The sequence below is a fragment of the Puma concolor genome, chromosome B3, assembly GCF_028749965.1.
Source record: "Puma concolor isolate L17-30 chromosome B3, mPumCon1.1.hap2, whole genome shotgun sequence".
Classification (NCBI taxonomy): Eukaryota; Metazoa; Chordata; class Mammalia; order Carnivora; family Felidae; genus Puma; species Puma concolor.
Window position 1 is genome coordinate 139,610,606 of NC_141672.1, and position 21,875 is coordinate 139,632,480.

The 21,875-nt window shown below is 46.4% G+C and overlaps 1 protein-coding gene across 9 annotated transcripts in view; it reads left to right on the forward strand.

Annotated features, from left to right (window-relative positions):
* Positions 1-21,875, forward strand: part of AKAP13 (A-kinase anchoring protein 13) — a 335,610-nt gene that overhangs the window by 126,580 nt on the left and 187,155 nt on the right. For all 9 annotated transcript variants that reach the window (XM_086711495.1, XM_086711489.1, XM_086711487.1 and 6 more), the window contains one exon: positions 13,420-13,716. In XM_086711495.1, coding sequence (XP_086567621.1) covers positions 13,420-13,716 — 297 coding nt within the window. The remainder of the gene's footprint in view (positions 1-13,419; positions 13,717-21,875) is intronic.

The following is a 21,875-nucleotide window of genomic DNA, read 5'->3' on the forward strand; positions in this document are numbered from 1 at the left end:
TTTAAAGATTCTTGACAATTCCTATGAATATCTGCCCCCCGCCCCCCACCCCTGCAAATTTTTAGGGATTGGAAATTTAACAAGGAGTTCAGGATAGATACTGATTTCTTCTCTAAAGCGTATTAAGTATCCTCCTTTGTAACCTAAAGCTCCAAACATCTTGTTTCCTGTGATGTATATCGTGTCAGAAAGGCTTATCTGGAACTTGAGGTCCCCTCTGGAGCAGGTGCCATCCAGTGTCACCATTGCTAAACACCTGCCACGTGTGAGAAACAGTCCTCAGCAAGGAGAGTCGTCAGTCCCTGACTGGCGCACGTGTAAGAAAGAGTGTCTGTAGATACGGGGAGGATGCCAGTGGCTGTAAGAGAAAGGTCAGGGGTATCAAGGGTGTAGCCCTGCATCCTAGTTGTGGTCCTCAGTCCCAAGTACCAGCAAAGTCCAGCCCCTGGGAGACGGATATGCCCGGCAGCTCTTGGACCTTCGCTGGCAAGGCACTGACATCAGGATGGACGCTTATTTTCCTGAGTTTCATAAGCCCCTTGTACTTGTACGACAGCCCAGAGCTCCGAGTTCGTTCCAGACCCTTACTGATTTCCCACCTTCCTTCCTGAACTCTGGTTCCCATTTCATTCCTTGCCTTTGGTTGTTGTTGTTGTTGTTGTTGTTGTTGTTGTTGTTGTTCTTCTTCTTCTTCTTCTTCATTTTAAAAAATTTTTTAATGTTTATTTTTGAGAGAGAGCACAAGTGGGGGAGGGTCAGAGAGAGGGAGACACAGAATCCGAAGCAGGCTCCAGGCTCTGAGCTGTCAGCACAGTCCGACTTGGGTCTCGAACCCGTGAGCTGTGAGATCATGATCTGAGCCGAAGTCGATACTTAACCGACTGAACCACCCAGGCACCCCCTTGCCTTTGGCTCTAAACCTCTTTACATGTCTCCGTCCCCCTCTTTTCCAGCCACATCCATCTCTGGGTGTCCTTTAGTGCACTTATCGACTCTGAGTACCCTTACCCTGCTGACCCCAGCGAACCAGAATGGATATTACACTCTGCTGCTTTCTCCTAATTTGATTTAAATCCTCAGAAATCATCCCTGACCCATTTGCATGGGGCCTGGAGTCCTAGTTCCTGCCTTCTCTAGTTTCCACTAATCAACTCTCCCCTCCTGTAAATTGTGGTCTCTGGCACCTCCCGTGTTCCCGGTTAGGCCTATGGGCCCAACCGCCTGTCCCCTTCTCTCTCCAGTTGGACTGCACGGTCTTCTCCTCATTGAGTTCACTCAGGATGATGACAAGAGGTGCCCGAGCACAGCAGAGGTGACAGAGGCTTCGAGTCCCTACAGGACCCTCTTGTACAAGCAGGCCAGGCGGAATGGCAGGCCGCACTCTAACCTTGGACCTTTGATACGGATGCACAGTAGCAGTGAGGCCCCGGTTGGTGACTCAGAAGCTCTGTTCACTGTTTAAGCAGAGGGGATTCCCGAATGGAGCCCGTTGCTCTGGTCAGCATGCAGGAGCTCCTCCCGTTCAGCTGCTACATCTGCTGTAGTCATTTGTGGACGTGTAGGGATGGACATCTTGGGGTTTGAGTTAGATTTGAATCTCTTGTTTATATCATGGCATGAATATTTTAGCCTAGAATTAAACTGCCTTAAGTCGGTTTTTAGGGACATCTTAGACTTGTTCCTTACTTCCCTTCAGCTCTCTACTGAGCTATCACCTTCTCAGCGAGGCCTTCCCTGTCCACCTTATAAAAATATACAGCGGCCTCCCCTCTGGACTCCCTCTTGCCCTTTTCTGATTTGTTTTTTTTCCCACTGCACTTACCAACTTCTAACATGTATATTTCATTTATGTTACTTATTTTCTACTTGACTTTGCTGAAGGCAAAGCTTCATGAGGGTGTGGATTTCTGTTTTGTTGGTGTATGCTAGGAAGGCTGTTAGTAATCCCTACCATTTGCTGGAACCGCTTTTCTACTGTATTTGAATTCATCCCAATTCTCGGAAGCCGCTCTTCTAGAAAGGTTGTGCACACATGTGTACACACACACATACACATGCACACACAACCCCTGCACCCTTTCTTCTGAAAAACGCAAAAGGAGTTTGATCTGGCTTCTTGAACTGAATTCTTGGCTTGAGGGCGGGAGTCAGTGTTCTCTTTCCAGTATCTACCTACGGTGATTTCTGAGCCTCAGTGAGCTGTATTGACAGCCTCAGGTTTCTTGTCTGCTGCGGGCAATGTCAGAGTAGTGAGGATTCTTCATGGAAAGTGTCTGCTTGCTTTGTGCATCCTGGTTACCAGATGCAGCAGCGGCTACTGGGAGGGGTGTCTGTGCACCGTTTTTGCTCCTGTGTGGGACCAGCTCCTCTGGGCCTCGTCAGTTGGGTGCACTCTGGGAAGAAAAAGAGCTTTGTGTCTTGTTCTTGCTTTTAATGTCATGTTTCATCCAGATTGCTGGCTCTGATGTTTCTTTGAGTTCTCTGCAGGTTTCACTGTCAATGTTCTGTCACATTTTAGTTTTTACTAAAACCAGATGATTGATTGACCTTCAAAAGGCAGCTACTTCTTGATGTTAGTCTCTAACCTTTCATTATTTGGGGATGGAAGAGAGAAAGAAACCTTTCTAACTTGGCTCCTTTAAAAAAAGCTCTTTAACTTCAGATACGAAAATTATTTTCCTTTTTTTCTGTTTTTTCACTTTTTTGTTTGTTTTCTAATGAAAGGTTAGAATGAATTGTACATGTGTGTTTAATTATAAATTGTAAAGGCTTAGGGCACCTGGGTGGCTTAGTCGGTTGAGCATCTGACTTCAGCTCAGGTCCTGATCTCATGGTTCATGAGTTTGAGCCCTGCATCGGGCTCTGTGCTGACATCTTGGAGCCTGGAGCCTGCTTCAGATTCTGTGTCTTCCTCTCTCTCTGCCCCTCTCCCACTGTGACTGCCTGCCTGTCTCTTTCTGTGTCTCTGTCTCTTTCAGAAATATAAATAAGTTGTAAAGGCATTAAAAAAATTTTTTTATGTTTATTTTTATTTTTGAGAGCGAGACAGAGCAGGGGCGGGGCAGAGAGAGAGGGAGATACAGAATTCGAAGAGGGCTCCAGGCTCTGAGCTGTCAGCACAGAGCCCGATGCGGGGCTCAAACCCACGAACTGCGAGATCATGACCTGAGCATCCAAAGTTGGATGCTCAACTGACTGAGCCAGGCACCCCAATTGTAAAGGCATTTTAAATTTTTTTTTTTAATGTTTTATTTATTTTTTGAGACAGGGAGAGACAGAGCATGAACGGGGGAGGGTCAGAGAGAGAGGAAGACACAGAATCTGAAACAGGCTCCAGGTTCTGAGCAGTAAGCACAGAGCCCGACGCGGGTCTTGAACTCACGGACCGCGAGATCATGACCTGAGCCGAAGTCGGACGCTTAACCGACTGAGCCACCCAGGCGCCCCTGTAAAGGCATTTTAAAGTAATCTTTTCTTGCCTTACTACCATCAAAAAGCTGTGGACATGATGATTCCCCTTTTTTCGTAAAGTAAATACAGTATAGTAAAAGTAATAACATCTAAGGGGGCAGTTAGGTGGAGGCTTTGGTTTCTACTTTATTTGCCTTTGAATTGTTTGAATGCTTTACAAGCGAGTGTGTTACAAAAACATATATAGTAATTTTTTTTTTTTTAACATTTATTTATTTTTTTGGGACAGAGAGAGACAGAGCATGAACGGGGAAGGGGCAGAGAGAGAGGGAGACACAGAATCGGAAACAGGCTCCAGGCTCTGAGCCATCAGCCCAGAGACCGACGCGGGGCTCGATCTCACGGACTGCGAGATCGTGACCTGGCTGAAGTCGGACACTTAACCGACTGCGCCACCCAGGCGCCCCTAGTAATTTTTAATAAAAATATTTTGAAGACTGAAAATAATGCTGTTTCTTTTGAAAATAAAGCCATCTGAGTGCTTAATTAACACTAGACAAACAGGCTTTATTTTTTATTTTTTAGCATATATTTTTTTCTGTTTTTTTTTTTTTAAGTTTTTTAAAATTTATTTTGAGAGGGGCGCCTGGGTGGCGCAGTCGGTTAAGCGTCCGACTTCAGCCGGGTCACGATCTCGCGGTCCGTGAGTTCGAGCCCCGCATCGGGCTCTGGGCTGATGGCTCAGAGCCTGGAGCCTGTTTCCGATTCTGTGTCTCCCTCTCTCTCTGCCCCTCCCCCGTTCATGCTCTGTCTCTCTCTGTCCCAAAAATAAATAAACGTTGAAAAGAAGAAAAAAAAAAATTTATTTTGAGAGAGAGAGAACAGGTGTGAGTGGGGGAGGGCCAGAGAGAGACAGAGAGAGAGAGAGAGAGAGAGAGAGAGAGAAAATCTTAAGGAGGCTCCGCTTTGGTGGCACAGAGCCAGACTCGGGGCTCAAACCCACGAACCGTGACATCATGACCTGAGTCGAAACCAAGAGTCGGATGCTTACCTGACTGAGCCACCCAGGCAGCCGCAGGCAAGGTTGGTAATAAAATATTACATGCAAAATACGAATTTCTGGTTTAAGAATATAATTTGCTATGAAATACAGCCTGAACTGGAAATACATCTCTAAAGACAAAAGGTATTGCCTTTGTAATAAATGAAATAAAGTATCTCCATTCTTTTTTCTTTGTATGAAACAAATCCAACCCCAAATCCCATCTTAACTAAAAGTTGATTTTCCTTTAGAGATGGAACTGAGGTTTTTCTTTAAAAGTCTTACGCAGGACTGGTTAAGTATTGTAAAGAAATCTGAGTATCCTTGGAAGATAATTCTTGAGGGATATGGAGTACTGTCTAACTGCGTTCATTTTTATTAGTGACATGTTAATTTAGACCAAGCCAACAATGATTTCAGAATAGAAAATGAGCAGGATGTTTAGTGGATGCTGTATATACTATTTTCCTGAAAGGCTTTGGTGCAGGGTCTCTCATAAAATGAAATCTTTTTTTCACCATGTCTATTTACGTTTAGAATTTGTGGCAAAGTTTCTTACTAGACAGGAAAACTACAAGCATTCACTGACCTAAAATTTGACTCAGCTCTTGTATTTTTCTTTCTCACTCATCAAAGGGAAGGTAGTGTATATAGTAAACTTGACATTAAAACAATAAAAAGGAAAAAAATCTATTTGCTGTGATCAGAATTCCTTTCAGGCTTATTAAAAATCAGTGATTATAGCCCAGGTCTTAGTAAGTCGTCCTACACGTAAAACACAATGTGTCTCTCTCACTTGTTGTGAACCAAAACCTGTCTCTAGTAGCTGATGTCCAAGGTTGCCAAATCAAATTATACCTTTGGAAAGAAGTTGTAGGCTTTAAACCGGCCTAATTGGAGAGTGCTGGACCCTCCCTCTCTGGCCAAGAAATCTGTAACCTTCTATTGGACACTTTTTAACAGTCTCCCTCTTCTAAAATGTTCCTGCTATAAGGCTTTCTCTAGACGGGTACAATTCTAAATTTTAAAAAACTTTAAAAAGTTACTGTCCCAATGCTAGTTCAGTATATATAGTTGCTATCCTGGAAAAACAAACAGAACTACTTGAAGGGAAAAAATCTCTGTTGTCTACTGTCCCGGTTGTAATGCTTATGTGGAAGTTGTGTATTTCATCACCTTGATGCTGTGGACACAGCCCTAGAATCTGCACCCACATGCATTGTGGGGGAGGCAATGTCCCTGCCAAGGAGGTGAAAATTGGTTCCTAGGGGGGCAAAAAATCGTACTCTTTATGTAGAAGCACAGACACATGTGTACAAATATATGGTATATCCGTAGCATTAAAGTTTCATTAGATGGCAGGTAAATAGAGAAAAACGTCTACAAAGACTTCAGTGGTGGGGGGGGGGGGGGGCTGGTGGTGGTGACAGTAAATGAAACACTGAGAAATACCGTCTTAGAATAATAGGCTAGGATATGGTAGATCATGATTTTAGCATTAATCAGTCCCTTTCCCCCCAGAACTGTACATGGTGAAATTCCTGCCTGTTTTTTCCCCACTCTGCTAAAATTCTCTTACACCAATTTGCACACCTACCATTCGACCAGCAAACACTAGGAGTCGGTGCCTTGCTTGCTCCACCTCATCCTGAAGACTGAAAATTTCCTTTATCCCTACGTAACCGCTTCTTAAACACCTCGCTGCCAAACTGAAATAGTGAAATAGTTTTGTATCTTTCCACCGTTGACTGCTTAACGCAGCCGTTCTCTTAGAACAGAGCGTGCTCCCGGGTGGGACCGGGCTTGGCTGGTCCAGCAAGCCCTTCAGGGTTCCTTTTGGGATGGTTGGTAAAACAAAGTCCCAGTTGTTCCATCCTCAAAAGAGAAGGCCCGGATGGGATGTGAGCCACTTTTAGCTTAATAGGAAATGAAGTAATTCTTGGGTCATGCTTCAGCAGAGTTGTTTATCTGTAGCAATATTTCGTTTCCATGGGTATGGGTGATACGGTGATAAGGAGGCTGCAGGAAGGCTCTCCCAATCTGAGAAGCACACACACATACCTCCCGATCTGCCAGCTTGAAAAAGGTTGGAATTAGATGCTTGTAAGAGGAGCATTAGCAGTTAATTAGCCTTGTTGCCTCCCAGCTTGGAGCTCCTTACTGTGTTTTTGTTCTGCATTCTCCCTCTTCTGTCTTTTCAGTTCTGCGGAGCCAAAGGCAACTTTTAGTTCCGGGTCTTGCCGCAGAAGCTCTTTGTGGAGTATGGGGAATTTCTTTTCCTGAGTGACCTAAACAGGAACGTTTTTTAATAGCTAAAAAAAACCAGTAACTACCAGTTTTTCCTGCCTGTCTCAGGGCGGGTGCCTTGTGCGTGGCCATCTCTGATGTTTCTGAACAATCCGGAAGGTTGGCGGTGGTGGGCTTCAGGGTGGAGTGACTAGTTCGGGGTGACCTAACGCGTCCGCAGCGTTGGGGGGGTGGGCAGGGCACACCTGATACTGTCTGACCTGGCAGCCCTTCGCCAGCATACTTCCGGACCTCCGGACCGCTGGTTCAGTCCGCCAGGGGCCGCCCCCCCCCCCCCCCCCATAATTTACTGTGCGCTTTCCGTCATAAAGGAACTGGACCTGATCGTGGGGGTAGATGCAGAAGGCGGTTTTAGAAATGGAATTGAAGGGGTGCCTGGGTGGCTCGGTCGGTTAGGCGTCCGACTTCGGCTCAGGTCATGATCTCACGGTCCGTGAGTTCGAGCCCCGCGTCGGACTCTGTGCTGACCGCTCGGAGCCTGGAGCCTGCTTGGGATTCTGTGTCTCCCTGTCTCTCGGACCCTCCCCTGTTCATGCTCTGTCTCTCTGTCTCAAGAATAAACGTTAAAAAAAAAATAAAAAAAGAAATGGAATTGAAGCTCAGGCCGTGTTTCTTTACCAGTTTGTCGCTCTTCTTCCCCTCTTTAAATTCTCTGGGCTTGCTTCCTTCAGGGGAAGCTTAGTAAATTTCTCAGAACTTCCCTTTTTAAAAAGACTCGTGATTCTTATTTTCCTTCTTTGTTACCAGGAAATTGAGTGGAAGGAGAAAAACATCATGGCAGTAGCTGAAAACCCCACTACTCGTCTTTCTGCGGCAGCTTCTGTTTTTATGTAGAAAGAAGTTAAATTGTGACGATGATATCAAGTTGAAAGTGGTTTCCCATCCCCGTGTCTTTTCAGTGTAGGTGTGGGCATCGTTAATACTTTTATTTTGTGTGCACAAAGGCCCCTGCAGATAGTCGTGTCTCTAGAGCTAATTTACGGCAATAAGACGTTTCGTGTGTGTGCGCGTGCGTGCATAGCGGGGATTGTTTTATTGCTGGTCTGTATTGTATAAACTTTGTTGGTTTTTATTTTTTATTTATTTTTTTTTCAACGTTTATTTATTTTTGGGACAGAGAGAGAGCATGAACGGAGGAGGGGCAGAGAGAGAGGGAGACACAGAATCGGAAACAGGCTCCAGGCTCTGAGCCATCAGCCTGATGCGGGGCTCGAACTCACGGACCGCGAGATCGTGACCTGGCTGAAGTCGGACACTTAACCGACTGCGCCACCCAGGAGCCCACTTTGTTGGTTTTTAAATGTTTATTTATTTTTGAGAGAGAGTACACGAGTGAGTGGCAGGGGTGGGGTGGGGCAGAATATCTGAAGTGGGCTCTGAGCTGACAGCAGACAGCCTGACACGGGGCTCAAACTCATGAACTGAGATCATGACCTGAGCCAAAGCCGGACACCAAACCGACTGAGCCACCCACGTGCCCCTAACCTTTGTTTTTTTAACATGTTAGGGTTTTTTTGCCCCAAATGCTTTATCTGAAAGGTTATAAGGGCTTAAAAAATAATGAGAGGGGTGCCTGGGTGGCTCAGTCAGTTAAGCGTCCCACTCTTTACTTCGGCTCAGGTCATGATCTCACGGTTCCTGGGTTCGAGCCCCGCATCAGGCTCTGCACTGGCAGCATGCAGCCTGCTTGAGATGTTTTCTCTGCCTCTCCCCTGCTCACGTTCTCCTTCTCTCTGTGTGTCTCAAAATAAAAATAAATAAACTTAAAACAAATCTTGAGAACCACTGGAGCATAATAGGAAACACTAATGTGAGAGCGTAGCCGGCCAGCCTTGTGCGGTGGGTTTCCAGACAGCAGGGTGAGACGCTTTGTTTTTGGGTGGTAGTGGCTCTCCCAGTGTACTCTTAAGTTATTAATAAAGGCCGATCCAGGACACCCTCAGCCCTGCACTCCTCTTTTACTCCTTGAAAAAGAAGCCTATAATCATACCAAACAAATTGCAGATTTCTGGCACATTTTACTCAGGATGATTCATAGTGTCCTTCAGATTGTGAGTTCATGTCTGAAGGGAAAATGTCAAGCGAACAATCAGATAGTTGCTCCTGGGTTTCTGTTTCATGGCCTTTTCTGATGCTCTGCCTCCCCTGAGACATGCTTTTATTTTACACAAAAATGTGTACGCACAGCTGCCAGTAGTTCACCCATCCACCCACCACCTTCCAACAGATTTCTTCTGCCAAAGCAGCAGAAAGTTGCCAGTAAACACGTGTGTGCGCACACGCACACGCACACTCGTGGACTGCCTTCTGGGTCTCCCCAGCCTCTGCCAGCCGAGCAAACCAGTGGTTTAGCAGTTCCAGTTAGATTTCCGAACACTTTGCCCTTGTGTGCTTCCACAGTTCTGAGTGAGGTTGTCGCTTCACCGTGGCTTTTTTGCACTCAGGCAAACCCTCTTCTGTGGGCATGAGAGTGCGTGCGTGTGCGTGTGTGTGTGTGTGTGTGTGTGTGTGTGTGTGTGTGTGTGTGTAGTTGAAGGCCGGAAACATGGTGTGAACTCTGTGTCTGGACAGAAGGAGCGTTTACGGGGCAGTGGACGCTATTTAGCGTCTGTGGCGTTGTAACTCCCTTTCTGGTTCAGGCTTGGATTTCTCACCTTGGCACAGGCTTGAGGAAGGAAACCGGTAAGAACGAATAAGGATTGTTCATCTGGGTAGTGTCTATTAAGTTAGTATAAGATCACTTGTAAGCAAGATTAAGTTTTGAAGGCAGAATTCAGTTTGGATCCCAGATCATTCACATTTTCGTCATTGAACTTTGAAACTTGTGATTTTAGTGTTTATTGGCAGTTATTCATATGTACCTCAAGGGGCTGTGAGGAGTGTATAGATTAGCTTAATCCTGGATATGTCGAAAATGCTATAATTATTGGTGAGGTTCATGAATGAGAACCACACTGTTCTTTAAAGTAATTCTTCCGACTGAAATACGTAGTGTTACATCTATCTTATTTAATTGAAAATGAATCTGGGTTAGGTATGATGTCATTTTGGGTTGGTTATGGTATTGAAGAATTTGAGAAAACTCTTCTAAATTATAGCTCTTTGCTTATAAGACCAGGAGACTGTCTAGATTTTTAAAGTTTACTTATTTATTTTGAGAGACAGAGCATGAGTGGGGGAGGGGCAGAGAGAGAGAGAGAGCAGGAGAGAGAGAGAATCCCATGCAGGCTCCATACTCAGCATAGAGCCCAACATGGGGCTCAGTCTCATAACTCTGAGATCGTGACCTGAGCCGAAATCAAGGGTTGGACACTTAGCCCACTGAGCCACTCAGGCGCCCTGAAGACTGTCTAGATTTAATAGTATTAAAGACATTGTCATTTACCTCAGGACACATAGCTAAAAAGTAAGGAAAATAGGTTTGAACCCAGGTCTGTGCTGTCACTAAGCATCCAGATGTGATCAAATTAATACCCTCTCGAAACTATAATTTCCATCCCTTGAACTTAACTTCTGCTTCCATTTTTATGCTTTTCAAACTCTTCCCTCTTCTTGGAATCTCTTGCTAACTTTCTCTGCCTGTCCACCTTCCACCTGGTAACATCTACAGGCCGTAACTCTGGGGAAACCTTGGGGCCTGTAGGGGCCACTCCCTCGTGCTGTGAACGAAGAAGTTGAGGTCTGGAGAAGCAGAGGTGATCTGAGGTCACACAGCTTAAGATTGTCTCTGGCGTTTTTATTCCTTTCCTGCTGATTCTTCCATGGTACCCTTCCAGTCTTCTTGTACTCAGAAACTTGGGAGAAGGGGCAGACTGTAGAGCCAGAAAGTGGGCTCAAATTCTAATTCTGCCACCAAGGAGCTTTATAACCTTGGCCAGATTACTTAATATTTTTGTGCCTTGGTTTCTGCATCTGGTCAATGGGTATAATAATAGTATCTACCACATAGGGTTGCTATGAGGAGTACGTGAACTGTTACTTAGAAAGCACAGAGAAGACAGTCGAGCACATAGCAAGTATTCTAGAAGTGTCTGTTAGGTAAGAGAAGATGGGCACCGGCCATCCGGGTGCTGAGGGCTCTACTGGAGGACCCTAGGCTTGCAGAGCCGAGAGCGGGGTACCTGTCCGAAAGGTCCTTCCGAATGGCCGCCTCCTTCGTGAAGTCTTCCTGCTCTTGCCCACGCGAAACGTGTTGTTCCTCTCTCACCAGTTGCACTGTGCGAGTGTCTTCCAGAACCCGCACCCTTCAGACTTCCTTTGCAGTTCCCTGCCATGTGTTTGATTCCCCTTATAGACTGCACACCTTTGGAGGGGCTGACACCCTCACCTTACTTGTGTCCACCTCGTAACCACAGTGCCCTGGGCTCGGGGCATAGCCAGCTGTTGGATGTGCTGGAACCGTTGGAAAGATACGCTTTCCGCCAGAAAATTCCCCAAACCTCCTACCTGAGTCAGTGGACTTATTTCTGTTGACACTGTTGTTTTATATCGTTAGGTTGGCTGCTCTTCAAAGAAAGGTTAAGTTTTTTTTTTTTTTCTGATTTTCATTTCATATGTTGAATGTATAGATTCAGCATATGTATTGAGTTGAAGTACACATGTGGGTGTCCACACACACATGGGTGTGCACACACACACGCACACATCCCCAGGCAGACGATTCTCCTGTTTCCTATGGCCTTGGTATAAAGAATTCAGCTCGGAAGGCAGCAGGTGTACCTGGTGGAGTTTTGTGTTTATGTGGACACGGATCTCAGCGGCTAATGCGCCTGCTATTCTTGCTCAGCCATGATACAGGCCTGTCATTCAAGTATCAGGCTCCTCACAGGCGGGGACAAACTCTTGCATCAGATACAATAGGCCACATCCCTTGGCATCAGATTTGAATAATGGATTCTGCTTCTTAATATCTGTGTGACCTTGGTCAGATTGTTTCTTGAAATCTTGTTTTTGTCACCTGTCACATGAGGATAGTACATCCCTCATAAACTTGTCATGTAGAGAAAATGCCGTGTCTGGTGCCTGGCGTAGAGTAGGTACTTGGTTCGTGAAACTTGTTACCGCCCTAAAATTACACAGCAGTGAGAGATTTCTTTAGTCATGAGGTTAAAGGGCTTAAGGAGGCCCCTGTGGAGTAGTATGTGGAAAATCAATTTACTTATTATTCTCATTGTTCACATGGGAAAAACAATTACTGTTTTCTCTCTTTTTTTTTCTTCATGTTTATTTATTTTTGAGAGAGAGGGAGAGAGAGCACATGAATGGGGGAAGGTCAGAGAAAGGGAGACATGAGCTGTCAGCACAGAGCCCAACGCAGGGCTCGAACTCACGAGCTCTGAGATGGTGACCTGACCCAAAGTTGGATGCTTAACCGACTGAGCCCCCCAGGTGCCCCGACTGTTTTCTCCTTCGAAAGCAGCAGAAAGCTTAGTTCTGTGCACATCTGAAGCCTCTACTGGTCCGTGGCCACAGTGTGGAAAGTCACACCTGTGGACCGAGCGGAGGGCTTCCCTTGGCTTTGCTCCCACTGTGGAAAAGCAGTGCGTGTGAGAGGCTGCAGGGACACTGTGGGTGTGCAGGTGCCTGTGGTTGGTCAAGAGAAGCACAAGGTGGCATCACTCATGGAGCAGAAACACCTGACTCCATTTTCATTTCCGTTCTTCTCATAAGAAAGACATTTTAGGGGAGAAAAATGATAATGTTAGGAGCGTACTTCTTGCCAGTGGAGATCAGCGTTTGGACGTTGAGGGAAAACAGTGTGTTTCAGTGATTATATTCTGCGTGTCGTACATACGTAATTCTGTGAGGCTGAAAGTCCAGCAGAGAGTCTGATTCTCCAGGAGGGCCTTACCCACAGAAACAGTGTGGTCAGACCTCTCTGATCTTGCTGGAGCAGAGCGCTCTGGGGTGGCGTGTCTGTGGCAGCTCATGAGGTCTGGATGGTGGGCACCAGTCTCTGGCATGCTTCTTGCCCTGAGCTGGGCTTCTGGCCACAGCATTGCATCATCCCTGTGTGAACCAGGCGATTTGGTTGATGTCATTACAGTACAGGGAAGAGTATATCTGAGAGAAGTTACTTCGTAGGCCCTGAAGTGCTAATAATAGTGAAATGAGATCAAGTTGTTTTGTACTTTTCAAAGTGCTCCATCATTCGATTGATTGTGTTGTGGTGGTAATAGGGCAAGCGCTGGGGATTGTGTGAAATTCCTCCCATGCAGCCTCCTGCGCGGCTTTCTCCCTGTTGCGTTTCCAGATCTACTTGCATTCGGTTGGTATCAGGCTGCTTGGCCTCGTAAGATCCTTCAGCTTTCGTCCTTTCCTCTGTTCAAGTCGACCAGCCATAATTCAGAACATACTGAGATCCTCAGTGACTGTTCAGTGCCCAACATTATGCTCTAGGGGGTACATCTAGGGTACAGAGCTGTTTGCTGGTGGTAAGGAAACTGCCTGATAGTTGCAAATAACAGTTCACAAAACGAGCCAGAAATGGAGCGTACAGGAGTTTGGAAGATTGCTGTCAGAGCCCTGAGGAAGGAGGCGTTTCTTTTAGGAAGGAGAACTTGGGTCTCTTGCAGGAGAAGCAGAGAGGACCCAGCGGTGTCTTCCTTGCAGTGGGAAGGCTCTCATACTGTCTTCTCAGCCACACGTGTTTTCTTCAGGTCACGACTGCTGTGAGACCGTGCGGGTGCAGCTGTGTGCTTCCAAGGACGGCCTTCCCGTGTTCGTGGTGGCCGAGCAAGACTTCCGGTTCGTCCAGGATGAGGCGTACGACGCAGCCCAGTTCCTGGCCGCCAGCGCCGGCAACCAGCAGGCCCTGAACTTCACCCGTTTCCTCGACCGGTCAGGACCCCCGTCTGGGGATGTGAATTCCCTTGATGAGAAGGTTGCCCTGGCATTCAGACACCTGAAGCTGCCAGCGGAGTGGAATGTGCTGGGGACAGATCAGACGTCTCATGGTAAGAACTTAAACACACCAAGAACACAGACACATTTGGGAAGACTGAGGGTCTTAATGGCGGCTGCTTCCCTACAGTCATTGCCCTCAAGCGTTCCACAGCGGCTGGATGCGTCCTGTAGTTGTGGCCTCGAGGGCGTCTCTTCTCCATCCTTCAGCGGAGCCGGTAAACATGTTCTTGCAGAGAAATGCCCTGAGTGGGCCGGAGCTTTACTGTGGCTGTTTTCAGTTCCCGTTTACAGAGGGGTGGCACGCGGGTGACCTTGCTGCAGGTCTGGGGTCCATGTGTGTTCTGCGTGGAGAAAGTGACCCATCCTTCGCAAGGACCGTAGCAGAATAACTTCTTGTCATCCTTTGGGTATTTAATTACTAAAGACAGGGTTTTCATTTATTGTCTCCTGACGTTTTCTAGAGACTCTGTGGAGTTGGAGGAAAGAAAAGATGGGCGATTGGGGCGGGGGCTAGGGCGGAGCACCAGAGCTGTCTGGGCTTCTTTATCCAGAGCAATTTACCTCTTAACTTCTTTCATCTACTGGCTCTCCGTAGAAGAGTTCATTGAAGGAAGGGCTCCACTTTTTAAAAAAGCTCTGATGTAGTAACTATGCACGTTCCTCTTACTCAGACGGGATTCCCTGCAGAATCATCATGTGGTGCATGGCATCTACCAGATGTCATGATTTTACGTACGTATTTATTTAAAAATTTTTTAAACATTTATTTATTTTTGAAAGAGAGAGAGCATGCAATTTGGGGAGAGGCAGAGAGAGGGGGACAGAAGATCCAAAGCAGGCTCCAGGCTCTGAGCTGTCAGCACAAAGCCCAGTGCGGGGTTCAAACTCAGGAACTGCGAGATCATGACCTGAGGTGAAATCAAGAGTCAGCTGCTTAGCTGACTGAGCCACCCGGGCGCCCCTATGTACATATTTAGATGAAACAGTATATGCTTGGGGTCCAATAAACATCACCCTCGTTCTCTCCTGAGTTCACATCAAGTTGGGAAGGCTTAGGAGTTCTGCAGCTAGAGATCACAGTGTGTGTGTGCTTTGCTACTGATCAAGGCTGTCTTGGATTACCGATCTGCCAGGAGGGTTTCCTTGTCTTTCTACTTTCTCTCTGAAAGAGCTGGACAATCACAGGACTGCCCCTCAGTGGCCACGCAGCTCTGATTATCGTATTATGTAGGGCGAGCAGACCAGAAGTCACCCTCCCTGCCAGTGAGCAGAGCCTGAGCCATACTGCCCAGCGCGTTCTGGTTCAGGGCCCTGCCCAGTGCCTGCTCCCACACACTCACTCGCCAGGTACGTGTATTCTCCCTCCCTCTGGAGAGGTATTTGCCAGCTTCTGTTCTCTTCCGTCCTGTGACCGGCTGCAGTAGTGGTGTCCCTTATCATCAGGGGCTTACTGTCCACATACTGCCAGTGCAGGCCTGCCTCAGGAAGACAAAAAAGAAAACTCATGCACCCAAAAACCAAATCAAGGAAGAAAGCATTTATCCTTTGCTTTTGCTTTTTCTAGTTGGTATATTGACCAAGGAGCCTCTGCACTGCTAAGATCTAAAGATCAGAATGTTTGCCATCATACGGAGCATGAGCACCTTTTCAGAAACCTCATCTTGAGGCCTCAACACTTCTAGCCCCAGCTGTTCTGTATCTGTGTGGGAGTTCTGCTTGGCCATTTACAGATCAGTATCGGGACGGGATTGCATTAGTTATTTGTGGGGCTTAATGGTGTTTTTATCGTTTGGTTTTGTCTTATTTAAAGAAGTTACAGGAATTGGAGAGTGTGTTCGTATTACCATGATTTTTTAAAAAGAACTGTTAGAAAATGCAGTCTGAAACTTGAGGCCTGTCACTTCCCCTCTCTGGACCTTAGCTTCCTTGTCTTTGATAGGGAACTGGCCAGCTTTAATATTTTTGTGGACTTGCCATGTGCTTCTTCAGTTTCTGTTGCACAAAATTGCTTAACAGTGCTAGCAAAGGCTGAATCAAGTTTGAACACTTAGGGAAGTGCATTAAAACTGCAATAAGGTACCATTACACACCCCTTAGAAAGGATAAAATTAAAAATCCTGGCAAATTAAAAAGCTGGCAAGGGTTTAGAACATCTCATGTGTTGCTCGTGGGAATGCAAAATGATATAGCTGTCCTAGAAACTAGTTCGGCAGTTTCTTACAAAGTTCAATGTACATTTACTATATGACTCAGCAATTCCACATTTGGCTACTTACCCTTGAGAATGAAAACTTACATTTACTCAAAAAAGTCTTTGCACAGATATACCTATGGCAGCGTTATTTATAATCCCTCAAAACTTCAGACAACCCAGATTTCCCTCATTAGGTGAGTATATAAACCAATAGTGATACATCCATATAGTGGAACACTACTCAGCAACAAAAAGGGGGGTATAAAATAAAAAAAAAATAAAGGGGGCAAATTGTTGGGGGATCAGATGCAACAACCTGAACATATTTTGTTAAGTAAAACAAATCCATTTCCAAAGGTCGCTTATGGGGTGATTCTACTTTTAGGATATTCTGAAAAGGGCAAAATTACAGGGACAGAAAATAGATCAGTAGCTGCCAGGGGCTAGGAGTGGGGATAGGTCTGACTGCAAACGAGTGTCATGAGGGAATTCTTTGGCTGTTGGAATGGTTTTATATCTTGGTGTGGTGGTAGTTATAAGAATCTATGCGTGTGTTCCAACTCAGAAAACTGTATGCCTCCCCCCCAAAAAGTGAATTTTATTATACATAAATTACAAGTAATTCAGAGAACATAAGAAATTGAATAAGTTAGATACATACTTTGCAAGGTGAAATGCATGCAAGGAACCTGATAGACCTGCCTTTAAGTCAACAACTGGGATCAGGAACCTGATTTCAAGTGCTGGATTCACATTCTGCAGCTGGAGTTCAATTCATTGTGGATTAGAATCTACAAATCCTGGGTGCTCTAAGGGCTGTGTAGCATGAGTTAAGAGGTACCTGCTTGCTGCTGAGGGACGGATGTAAAGGAACATTGTGCTCACGTGAATGAATCACAAAGGTTCTTAAAAGAAGAAGGTGCGAAGCCAGCTTGTCCCCTGGGAGAATAAGGTAACTAGGGCCCCTTGTTATGTAACAGGACTACTTGCTGTTGAAAGCCAGGATATTTACAGGTTGTTCAGCCTGATATTTGAACAAAGGGGTCATGTAAGATCCCCTCCCACTCCTTGTTCAGACACAGTGCTTTTTAACTTTTTTCAGGTCAGTGACTCCTTTGAAAATAGCTTGGGTTTCTCCTCCGGAAGAAGAGCATTTAGATGTGTACCTGAAGCAGTTTACATGAGTTCGGGGCTTCTTGGTCTCCCTGCACAGCAGGCATGAGCATGGCGTGGAGAACTCTTGGCTGTAGACTTGATGCTGTGAAATGCGACGCGCACGGGCAGTGGACTCCCGTTAGTTAACATCCTGGCTTCACTGCAAAAATTCGTGCAAAATACTTCATCTCTGCCTCCCCGTTTCTTTACCTGTAACATGGAGGAAGACCTATGGGGAGAGCGTGTATTGACTTGTAAGCGACTCATGTTGAATTTAGCATGACCAATACCTGGTGACCTTTTAGAGACAGAACATCGAGGGGCCCCGTGGGGCACAATAACGTGACCTATCGAAGGCCACCACAGGACAGCTCCAGAAAGAAAGGTTCTTTGAAGGAGAATGAGACTTAGTTTTGCTTTTGCTTCTTTCTTTGTTTTTTTGAATTTAATTTTGTTTTTATTTTACTTATTTTGAGAGTGAGAGAGAGTATGAACAGGGGAGGGGCAGAGAGAGAGAATCTGAAGCAGGCTCCGCGCACTCAGCGCAGTCAGACGCTTAACCAACCGAGCCGCCCAGGCACCCCAGCTTTTACTGATTTCTCAAGTTCATCTCCCTTTCAGGCATGAGCATAGGGGAGTTTGTCCATTTTAGTTCTCCTGTCCCTGGTTGCATACAGCAGCTTCCACACTGTACCTTTGGCCTTAGCTCTGCCTTAAACTTGAGTGACAAGGACGTATTTGGGTGGAGGGGGAATGGTGGGGTTAGGAGATCTTCCGTCTGAGTTACCAAGTCTCAGTTCCTGTCTCGGCTCTTCAGTGCCTCGGTGGTTAATGGGCGTGGTGAATGGAGGTGGTTTTCACCCGGAGGACCCTCCCAGCCTGACCCCAGGCTGCACAGGGTGGGCTGCTGAAACTAGCTCTGAAGAATGGGAGGAGAACCACTCTGGGGAAAATCTTGGGGGAAATCTTCGTCCTTACTTAGTCACAGGATTGTATCACTAAATGAAAACATCTGATCATCTTTGCGGGTGGGAATCTGGGTGGAGAGAAGGATTAGGCAGGTTTTAAAAAAAGACTGCATGGGACCACCTGAGGGTTCTCCATTCTCTAGATCTGATGTCACCAGAACCTGAGCCTTCACTGTCCGGTGTCTCAGCTCCCACAGCCTCTGAACAGCTTTATCATAGCTGCTAAAAGAGACAATAAAAATTTTAAAAGACCACTAAGGGATTTGTTTTTTCTTGGCAGAGGATTAACACCTGTTGACTCCAGGACAGGCGGTTCCTCGTGGCAGGACTTTTGGCTCCGGCAGTTTTGTTGCCTCTCAAACCTTGATTCAGTGACAAGGTTACAGTGTCGTTTTTGTAAAAGCCCGTCTCTCATGCTGGCCTGCTGTTTCCTTCCCTGTGGAGTGTGGACTTCCAGTCCCTGCATCGTGCTACAGTTTACTGAAGAGGCAGCACAGAACAGCAGAAAAGACTGGGGATTCGGGTTCTCATAGATACGGATTCAGAGTACTGTGAGCAGAGCCTTCAGGTGGATTGATGGGGAAGGAAAAATACAGTGCAATCTTGGATCGCTATATTGTTCCCCGAATCTGGAACATTTTGCTTCGTGGGAAAATCTGACCGTGTGAAAAAGTCGCACCGTGGCTGAACGCGTACTAGGCCCACCAGCTGTCTCTGCAGATCAGAGGAAATGGGTGTGGGAGGGGATTCCAGCAAATGTAAGTAGATAGCAAGAGGGACTGAAGACCTTTTCTACTACCTTCTCTGTGGGTACATGCTGGACCTCCATAGGGATTTTTCCATCTGAGCATGGTTAAACGGGAAAGCCAGCCATCCAGCGTGTGGTGCATTAAGTGAATTAACAGCCTAAAGGAACCGGAGAAGCATCATGAATATCCAGATGGAAGGCTCCCGGAGTATAGTTTTCTTTAAGAAGCCAAAGAAAAATTTAGAAGAGAGTTCCCATTTGTTCTTTAAAAGCTCAAAGAGGGCAGACCTATTATGAAATTAGAGAAGGAAGCAGCACAGAGAAAATAAGTTGAGAGAGTATCTACTTCTATGCCAGAAGCCCCTCGATCAGGGTTCCACCACAGAATCAGAACCGGTGGGAGAAGTATCCAGTTAAGATTTATCGTAGGGCGTGGCTTACATGATTGTGGGGACTCTGTTAAGCAAGCCCAAGATTCGTTAGGGCAGGAATAGAGGAGAAGATCTTGGACAAGCTCAAACCCACTGAGATGAGCCAAAGCTGTCATCCTCAGTGAATGAGGAAGGGGAGATCTGGAGCAGGATGGAACCCCACGAACACAGGCTGAGGCCGACCTCCAGGGGACACTTCAGCCCTGCTTTTAAAGCCTTCCAGCTGATTCAGTTAGACCGACCCAGATTATCCAGGATAATCTTCCTTATTAAATCAACTGATTAGGGGCTTTAATTACATCTGCAAAAAGCCATCACAGTGAGGGCAAAGACGGAAAAGGGAGTTGGTTGAAAAGACACAGGGACATCCAGAACCCCATAGCATAATTAAATTCAAATTGGGGACAAAGGACTCTGTTGACCTCACAGGAAATGCAGTTAAGGATCTGAAAAGCAAAGTTGAGTAACTCTCAGAGTACAGAAGACAAGGACAAAGGATCATGAGAGGCAAAAAATACAGAATAGTAGAGAATAGAGATGGATCCTGAATTGTACATGCTCTGGGGTTGAAGCTTAGACGAAAGGAATAGGAACAGTAACAAAAGATAAGTTGGGTAAAAATTTTTATCTATTGGAGGAAAACACGAAAAGGTGATTTTGTAGACCACACCATTAGCTCGCTTGCGTGGTTGCTGGGTTTTTACAAAAAGAGGGTGGAGTAATGGAGAGGATAAGTGGTTCCTAGACTCGACAGAGGAATTTTCAAATCTTGCTGATTCTCTTGGGCAAGTTGTTAATCTGTCTTTGTCTGTAAACTGAGGATAACGAGACCTCACGGGGTTATCGTGAGGGTGAAAGGCATTCATACACAATGTACTTAGCCCAGAGCACGGCACCTTGTGGGTCCTGACCACGTGATACACCTCTTGTTGATTCCAGAAAGGGGCAACCTACAGGTACACGTGGCACCCGCTGCTTAGGACCTTAGGATGCGATCCGGGGAGCTGGAGCAGGTGTGTGGCTTTGTTGTTGGGACTTGGAGATACTGAGCTGCCTCAGCACATCAGGCATCAGAAAGGATGAGGGTGTAGTATCGCCCAGCAAGGCCAGGTGAACCAGTCTCTAAAAAGTCACATAGTTCCTGGTCGATGCCTTATTAGCTCTTTGGTTTTGACCAGGACAGCAGAGTGCTTGTGAACCGCTGTGAGGCACAAGTCAGGTGGTGATATTTGAGCTTCTGTGAAGGTTCTTTTTGCCCTTGTGTCCGGGCCTGCCACCTGCTCTGCGGTGTTGATTATCACCTGCACATGCAGGTTTCTTCTGCAGTAATGAACTCTTTCCAGCCACGTGCCTCTGCTGAACACTCTATAAATTCTTGAATCAGTATGTGTAGTTCTGTAGGAAAAACGTAAAATATGAAAGATGGCTTTTGCATCTAAGAAAATTTACTTGGCAGTAGGGAGACTCGACTAATATGCATGTGACATTGGAAACCAGAGAGGTTCAGTGTAAAATCACAGGTTCAAAGACTGGTCATTCTTTTTTTTTTTTTTTTTTCAAAATTTTTTATTAAAAAATATTTTTTTTAATGTTTACTTATTTTTGAGAGACAGTAAGAGCAGGGGAGGGGCAGAGAGAGAGGGAGACACAAAATCTGGAGCAGGCTCCAGGCTCTGAGCTGTCAGCACAGAGCCCCACGTGGGGCTCAAACTCACAAACCGTGCGATCATGACCTGAGCCAAAGTCGGACGCTTAACCCAGGTGCCTCAAAGACCATTCATTCTTAACTGCTCTTCACTTAAGGAGCATGGAGGTCTTCAGGGTCAGGAGAAAACACTGGGGTCCAAGGAGTCTGGGAATGCCTGTGGGGAAGTCAAGACCTGAGGGAGCCATGGAAAATGAGTAGAAGAGGGCAGGCACAACTCGTGGGCACCATTCACACCCCAGGGCCCGAGTGGTGCCCCCTGGAGGTGAGTGTCGCGCAGCCCATGGGGTGGTGGCCCTAGCTCTCCTCCCAGGCTGTGCATAGGAGACCTGAGGAGGAGAGAGTGTTGTGTTAGTGAACCCGGAACGTAACCTGAAGTCCAGAAGGAGAGAGCAGAGGAAGGGAAGGAAGCTAGCACTGAGGATTTCGTGTGGCCAGTCTCTGTCCCGCGTTCCTCCACCCCTGCCCTTTTGTTACGGCCACCCTGGGGGCCAGGTGAAGGCGGGGGTGCAGAGATGAAGCTGACACAGGTTACACGGATGTGTAACACATCCGATGCGTGACACAGTCACACAGATGGCAGACGGCCATCTGCCATCTGGCAGAGGGCAGTTTGAACCCGGATTTGCTGGACTCCAGAGCCTTCCTCATCCTCCCACCTTCGACGTGACTCACTGTACCCGAGAGGAGCCTTCGCTTCAAGTGCAGGAAGCCCGAGCGCGTTTCTGAACTTGCTAGCACATTATCTGAGAATGAGTCTTTCTTATTATGCCTGGAGATGCATTTCTTTCTTTCATTAAACACAACAAAACAAAGCTGGCAGTGCCTGCAATTTGATTTGCCCTTAATGTGGGGGAATAAAAAGACCTGTGTGTACTTAACAAGCAGAACCTGTTTTTAGTGTTTAGCCAGCTCCCGTCTGGGTGTTTTTTCCTTTAAGTAACTGCACCTCCTGGTACACCCATCTAAGCCCCAACAGCTGTTCCCCCTCTTGGGTCCCGCGTTGTG